Below are 8,079 nucleotides of genomic sequence, written 5' to 3' on the forward strand. Positions count from 1 at the left end.
TCTAGTGGCGCCCGTTGCTGTGCGGCGGGCACTACACCTTCCAGAAGGAGAGGGAGAAAAGGGTGTAGTTAAGAGAGAGAAAGAAGAAGACTTCTACTTGATCCTCCAGCTGGACCTACTACGGCACTACGAGGAAGGAGCGACTCTCACACCTGAAACATACACACCACGAAGAGGAGACCGACCTTGTCTCAGAAAGAAAGCTTCGCTTCTCATCTTTCTTTTTCTTTCTTTCTTTCAATCCTTCTAGAGTTCTCTTGTTTATTTCTTCAGTACTTTAACGTGAAGATGAAAAGAGGATGAAAGCGACTTCAGAGAAGTCGCTGTCGAATCGCCTGATTAGGTAAGGAACGAGAATAGAGAAAGAAGGAGCACAGATGGAGACGTGAAAAGAACTGAGAATGAAGAGCGTTTCAATGATTTGCCTCGGAGGATACCAGATTATCCCGACTTCACTACTTCTATTCACACAATAGAACGAGGATCACGGGCGCGCCTTCTCGTTTCCTGGGGATTACGGAAACACAGAAAAGACTGGAGAGTTTTGCAGAGCTAGATCAGTCAGCTCAAAAAGTTGATGTTGCGAGTGAGAGAAACAACAGAAAGAAGAGTGAAGTCTGATAACAGGGAAAGAAAGAGTGAGAAAGAAAGAGTGTGTATTTGTGAGGTCAATCTTAGGATCTAATAGAAGGAGGGGGAGTGAATAAATAGCTCGGTGAAAGGGATTGATAGATTCGGACGGAAAGAGACGCTGAGGGTGCTTAGAGAACAGAATGATAGGGAAGAAACAAAGAGAATGAGAAAGAAAGAGAGAAAGTAAGTAAGGAAGGAGGGAGTCGTGTGTCCCTGGTGAGACAGAGAGGTGAGAGAGAAGAAAAGAAGGATAGAAAAGAACAGAGGAGTCAAGTATAGAACGACTGATACAATCGGGAAGAGATGAAAACAAGAAAGACTTTCTCTGGCTTCATTAGGGTTCGAACAAGGCTCCGGTTGATGAGCAAGCAAACGGCGATCAGATAGATTCTAATTGTCTGGTGGATGAGGGTTGCAGGCAAGAGTTGCTACTCAAGAAGAGAAGAAACAGAAAGACATGCCAAGACAGACTAAGCAAGACCAAGCAAGAAAGGGACATTGTGAAAGAGAGATCCATGAAGAAAAGTGTATCTGATCACTTGAAAGAAGGCTATGCATGATGTGTCTTGGAAAGAGACTGAATCAAAGAAAGAACAGAGTCTGGAGAACATGAAGGAGAAAAGAAAAGAGAAGGCTTTCTCTCGAGTCAAGATGTTCTTTCTTCTAACAGTCTTCTTAGACTTATTCTCCTTCTCCTTCTACCGCGCTCAAAGAGATTTAAGCTAAGAGTCTTTTTCTTTCTTCATGAATGGAGAAGATCTGATAAATAGAAAAGAGCCAAGATCACCAGAGATCTAAAGCACCTTCCATAGATACGTAGAGCCAGCCTCCTATTTTCTCTCTTCTCTTTCTCTTTTCGACTTAAACTGCCTAGAAGAAAATTCAATAGAAAGAAAAAAGTTACTGTCTGTGCGACACCTATAACGCCTGACTTCCCTCTCTCTCTCAGCAGACTTGCGTTGCTAAACGTATATCGGTCATCTTTCTCTCGATATACATGAAAACAGATACATTCTGTCTATCTATCCATTTTTAATCTATCCATCTTTATCTATCTATCTATTGAGAGACATACATGACGATAGAGCTAGAGGCTATCCCTCTATGGTCACATAAGCATCTCTCGCCTCCCTTCTCTTCGTATTCCTCGAGATATCTATGCTAAAGGGAAGACCAGGGTTGATGCTGAGGTTCTTCATAGCAGGCATTTTCATCTGCTTTCTCCTTCTTTCTCTTCTTTCCCTCCTACTCTTTCCTTCTCCAAGAACGACTTTCTTGCAATGATTTAAGCAACATGAGATAAAGAGATAAGAGCAGAGATACCAGTCCTACCCGTGCACTAGAGAACGTTAGAGAAAAGAGTCCGTTTTCTTCAGATCTTGTCCCTCTTGGAAATAGAGAAAGGACGGATAACTACCAGACACCGGGCTTATCACACTGCAGAACGTGAGAGATATAAAAAGCTATTCGAAACTGTCTATACCGTCTCTCTCTTCTTCCTGAACGAGGAGAAGTACCTCTCGGGTACTTCTCTGTTTCTCTTCCTACTTTAAGAGAAAGAAGCCTTGGAGAGGACTTCTTCTCTCTGGACTTCTCCGTCTTATCGACGTCTAGAATCGCTCCTCTTACATTGTTCTCGAAATTCGTTTATATGGCTTAACTTTCTTTTGAGAGAGATTTATGTAGCGGGGGGCTTGCGTAGGGCTCCGGTGTGTTTACGGGCAGTAGGTGTGTTACGACGGGGAGTGAGGTGCACGAATCGCCCCGGCAACTGGACTGAAGGGGGATGTAATGGAAGAACAGGGCTAGGAAATTTCTTAGGTACTGCTACCGACGTGAAAATCTAGAAAAACCTCTCTTCGGGTGTATCTGTAGAGGTATAGATAGGTATCACGTTGGTATGTTGCGGCGACTGTTCTCCTGCTAAGAGACGTCAGCGATGTGAATGTATAGACACACACTCTACAGATGGACTCTTCATGAGACTCTCATAATCTATATCCTTCCTTCACTATACACCTTCTTCCTCGTAGGAGTTGGACGGAGATAACTTACTCAGTAAGACGAAAGATTCGCTTCTCTCTGACGCAGTTCTTGAGAAGGGACATTCAAGGAGGGGGGTCGATCTCTGCAGTGTCTATATACCCCCTTCATTCTGCAACCATGCTACTTTCGAGGTTATTGTCCGAAAGACACGTGGAGAAGAAGCTGAAGGTCCTAGGAAGAAGAAGAATAAAGCATACCCAGTGGTTCGATCTTCCTCTATCCATCAAATACATATACATCTCTGTTGGGAAAGGAGTCTTTTCCTGTTGACAGTTCTGTTTTCTCCTTTCCCCTCGTTTCTTGGAGAGAGACAGGAGACGGTATGCTGGTTCTTTCTGTCTCTCCATGTGATTGCATGCCTAGATGTATGCGCATGCGTACGTACATGCAGCCAACAAGACCAAGTAAAGAGCCCATGCGACAGACAAACATTCAGAGCTCTACAACGGCGAGTACATTCTCCTTAGCCCCACCATCTCAAGAGACAAGATACTCCTGGCGCAACTGTCTTTACCTCCCTGTCTCCTCCGTATGCTCTAAGACTTTGTCTCTTCAAGCACATCGGACCTTTTTGATTTCTCTACGTTTCTCTCCACGCTTTCCTACCCCGTAGAAAAAGTCTCCGGTAACATGATGTGTAACACATCTATTCTTCTTTCTATTGTCTGTCCTCTCTCGTCCATATCTTTCGCTAGCAGCCTACAGAAGATAAGGATGCGTATCTTCCGCTGCCAGCCCATCAATGGGCATTCGTTCGTATGAATTCCTTAGGGTGTCATTCCGTCTTCATTCCTGTCTGTTTCTTCTACGGTCTCTTACTCTTTCAGAGGTCTCTTCTGAGCCTTCTCTCCTGTGCAAATATTTCACTCTCTCTTCCTGTCTCTATAGATTTCGCCGTGAGAGAAGAAAGAGACTGCATCCGGCGGAGTGTACAGGCAGCTAGAGGGAGGGACCTTGGGGTGTACATACACCTTGGTCAGCGAGAATTAGGCGGGTGTATCTTCTTCATTTTTCGGGAAGTACGAGAATCCCCTCGCCTAGTGATTCGTCTTTCCTCGGAAACACCATACAGGAGATGAGAGATAATAAGGGAAAAAGTATTTCTCTCAGTCCGTATGCCAAAGCCACCCACAAGAAGTCTCTTCACCTCTTTTCCTTCTTTGTATCTTCTCGTCACTCTGTCTTTCCGACCTGCCTGTGGTTTTCAGCCTGTCTCGTCTTTCTCTCGCTTGCTTTCTCTGTAATCCACCTGAGTATGATAGAAGTTGGACCGATGTATTTATTCTCCAAGAAGATTCCACTCTCGTTTTTCTCCCTTGTGTACCTTCGCATCAATCTGCCTGTAAGCAGACGACTCTCTCTCCGTCTTCTTTTCCTTTCCTATGGTGTACATACACCCCAGGACAATTAAGAGTGGTGATTCTTTGAGCATACATACCTCCCTCCTTCCTGGCCTTTCAACACACATCATGACGGGGATCGTAGAAATTCTCACTGCAAGGCGAGGATCTTTACGACCCTTTCGCGCTTACCCGCTTAAGGCTAGTCGGTCAAGGTCGTTGTCTCAGGAAGAAGAAAGGTCTCATACACAAAACCTCTCGTCTTCTTCGCCGCCCTCTCACTCTATTTCTTTTTCTCCTTCTTCCACCTTCTTATCGTTTCCTTCTACTGTCTCTAGTAGATCTTCTTCTTTTTCTTCTTCGTATTTCTCATCTTCTTCTTCTTCCTCATCGTCGTCACCGCGTTCTTCTTGTTCTGTGTCTCCGTCTTCTTTCTCTTCTTATTCTTCATCTTTACGTCGTTTCTCTCATTCTCAGTCTTCTTCTCGCTCTTCCTCCTCTCTCACTCCTCTTCTCTCTGGTCTTCTCCCTCTCTCTTCTTTACCTTCAAGCTCTTCTCTTACCTCTCGCGTCTTCTCTTCTCTTACAGCGTCGTCCTCGCCTGATACCTCTTCTTTTCAGCACTTTGTAAAGTCTGTTGGGAGAAGGAGAAGACCAACGAAATCTGTTCCTCCTCTCTTGAGAAAAGAAGTAAAGCCGTGCAGCGTGCTTCCTTCACAGAAAGAAAGAGAAGCACATCTTTCCTTTGTCTGGACTTCTCGTCTCAGTGATCTTATTCCAGGAAGGGTCACAGATAGCTCTTGCTCTATCAGAAGAAGAAAAGAGCGTATAACTCACAAGTGGATAGATAGAGATCTTGGTCTCTTCACGAATGCTCCTAAGACATGTGCCTCCTCGGACATAGACCATGTGTCGACAGAAGGGAGAGATGAGGTCTATTGCCATGGTTCGGGTGTATATACACCTTCATCATGGAGACGAAGCAAATTCAAGACCCATTCTTTGGTACCCTTTTCTCTCCTGGAGAAACGTCGTTCTTACTCAACTCTTTCGGACCTCCATCTTTCCGGATATCATGAAAGAGATGAAATAGAAGAAGCACGGGAAGAAGAAAAAGAAGAAGAGAAAGGATCTTTCGTGCCACCTCAGGGTCAGTCAGAAGCAAAAGAAGAAAGACTGCCTACATTACCAGGAGTCGTAGAAGACGTCTTCGAGGTAAAACAAGAGAAGTGTCTCATCTTCTTCGTATTCTTGTCTGATTCAGTGTGTCTGTTTCTCTCTTGTTCTGCATCGGACATAGATTATTCTCTCTAATCGGAGATCTATTCTTCTTTCTTGTCTAGTTGCGTCTCTTGCTATCGCCTGGTAATGCAGCCTGATTATACTCTCGCCAAGAAAGAAAGGGAATGGAAGAAGTAGAAGACGGCGTTGTCTTCTTTCTCCGTTTCTTTGCATGGAAGGCTGTTGGTTTATGAATCTACAACGAAGTGTATGTACACGTTCGGGTGTACATACACCCCACTCAGGAAACGAGGGTGTACCGAACCACACGGCCATTTCGTTCTCCTATCTATGTAGTCTTCTACACTCCATCTTCGCTCTTGAATACAACACATATGTCTCTAACGTGTTCTGTATGTCTCGTAACAGGTTTTGACTCATTCTTTTCATCCATCTCTCCCCTCTCTTCTCTCCCTTCATGCACAGATCAAGACCCGAGATCCTCATCGTCCTATATTCCGTCCCCTCTCCTTTCCTTCTTTCTTTCCTTCTCCTTCCCAGCTTTCTCTCTTGTTTCTTTCTCTTGCTTATTTAGGTTGTACCGCATGCACCTCGACGATGCAGTGGGTGTGGAGTAGAATTCCAGAGCGATGACCCGAGTAAACAAGGATATCTCGCTAAAGAGAAGAAAGAAGAGTGGTATAGCGATCGATATAAGGTCCTTCCCAAAGCAAAAGGAGTTGAAGTCGATTTCGTTCCTGACGGTGTCGAAGTCCTCACTGTAAGAAAACGAAGAAGAAGAACAGTCATACGCCCCCTTCTGCCAAAACACCGACAGCTTCTCCTCTCTCTCTCTTTCTCTCTTTCCTTCTCTCACTCTCTCGTTTTCTCTAAGCCATCTCCTTCACAACGCGCTCACATCACCTATCTATCTATCTTTAATCTATCTATCTATCTTTAATCTATCTATCTATCTATCTTTAATCTATCTATCTATCTATCTTCAATCTATCTATCTATCTATGCAAAGTCTGTCTGTCGTTGATTTGCTTAGCTATACTTCATCTCTCTGTCTCTATGTGTGATGGGAGACATCTCAAAAATGAATAGGGAGACAGCAAGGAAAGTCTCTTCTTTCTTTCTTTCTCACTCTTTCTTTGGTGTGTGGACTGAGGTGGCCAACAGTGACGGAAATTTTCTTTTTTCTCTGCTCTCCTTGGGGTTTCGTCTATCAATCAGACTCCCTGTGATGTTTTGAGAAAGAGAGATCACATTCTTCGTCTCAGCCCTCTTGCCACCCTGAAGCACATTCTTCTCTCTCTCGCTCTCTCGCTGCTTCTCTTTCTACATCGATATCTATGTGGGAGTGCCTCTATATCTATCTGGATACCACTATACAGATGGGTGTATGTGTTTATATATGTGTGTATATACAGTGCCTGTGTGGAGCTTCAGTTGGCGATGTAGTAGGAGGGGTATTTACTGACTAACTTGCGTGCACCTTCCCCACAAAGAAAAAAGAAAGATAGAGTAGTGAGAAGCTTTCCCTTTCGGTTGGGGGGTGCTCCTGTCTTTCTCCACATGCTAAACATGAAGACACCTGAAGGAAGTAACGCTTTCTCTCTCATTTCTTATTCTCTGCGGTTTTCTTTTTCTCGGGTGTACGTACACAGATCAAGAGCCCTCGATTCCGACAACGAACGAGACTTCTTCTCTGCCGAAGATGTTACAGAATTCAAGTAATCGAAGTCATGCATAACAGCCTTCACTCACCTTCCTCACAAGTCTCTATCGTCTCTTCCGCCTCTTCTCCTTTTCATTTCTCTTTTCTGCTTGACTCATTCTTGCCTCTATCTATCTATCTATCTTTAATCTATCTTTAATCTATCTTTAATCTATCTTTAATCTATCTATCTATCTATCTACTGCATGCAAGTCTTTTCTCCCTCATCTCCTTGTCATTCGTTCTTTCTTTTCTTTTCTTTTCTTTCTTTCTCCTTGAATCTCTCGACGCGAATATCTCCGTGCCTCCATCTTTCTTTCTTTCTTTCTTTTGTATTTTCTTCTCTCCTACACCTAGATGTATAAGCATTTGGATGGCATGTGGGAAGCGCATGCAAATGAGCAGGATGCTCTCTTACCAAGTCAGCCTCCTGACCTCGTTATCAACACCATTCTTAAATCGATGAAGAAAGAATCGATTGTCTTCAAAATTGTGGATATCTGCGACCTAGAAACCTCGGTGGTTCCTGAGCTCTTTCATGCTTGTCGGACGAAGCGACTTCACGTAAGGAGGAGAAACTCCATTGAAAACCGATCCCTCGCTTCTCGACACGATCACGCTTCTCTCTCTCCAGATATATATACAAAGAGAGAAAGATAGATATAGATGGATGTTTGTACATGTTTCTATGTATGTATATATATGTATCTATGTGTGTTTGTATACTTGCATAAGCAGTAGTATTAGTAGGCGAGAATATATGCGTGTGTGTATATTGATATATGTGTAGAGTATGAGCGGATTTGTACATGCGTCTAGCGATGTCTGTATGTCTCTCTTTGTCTACATGCACTTTATGTCCTATAAAGATATTCACAAGTCGAGAGATAGACAGATTGATACAGATCCATCGCTCGCATCCTTTTCTATATACTACCTATGAAGGATGCAAGTCTCTACAGATACCTAGGGCTGTAAACATCTATACATCTACATATATATATATATATGCATGTGTACTATCGGGGTACCTGTTACGTAGACACCTCTGTCTGAATGGAAGTATCTATGCCTGTATCGTCCATACCTTTCGATCTATTATTCGGTCTCTCTCCT

The 8,079-nt window shown here is 43.6% G+C and overlaps 1 protein-coding gene across 1 annotated transcript; it reads left to right on the forward strand.

Moving 5' to 3' along the window:
- Nucleotides 1–3,146: 3,146 nt before the first annotated feature.
- On the forward strand, nt 3,147–7,527 carry CSUI_010891 (uncharacterized protein; the record flags this gene model as incomplete). The annotated part of the gene is made up of 4 exons (XM_068070992.1): nt 3,147–5,234; nt 5,836–6,021; nt 6,914–6,979; nt 7,321–7,527. Coding segments are annotated over exons 1-4 (1,632 nt in total), but the record flags the coding sequence as incomplete, so codon positions are not given.
- Nucleotides 7,528–8,079: the final 552 nt, after the last annotated feature.

The sequence above is a fragment of the Cystoisospora suis genome (genome assembly GCF_002600585.1).
Source record: "Cystoisospora suis strain Wien I chromosome Unknown contig_8768, whole genome shotgun sequence".
Lineage (NCBI taxonomy): Eukaryota > Apicomplexa > Conoidasida > Eucoccidiorida > Sarcocystidae > Cystoisospora > Cystoisospora suis.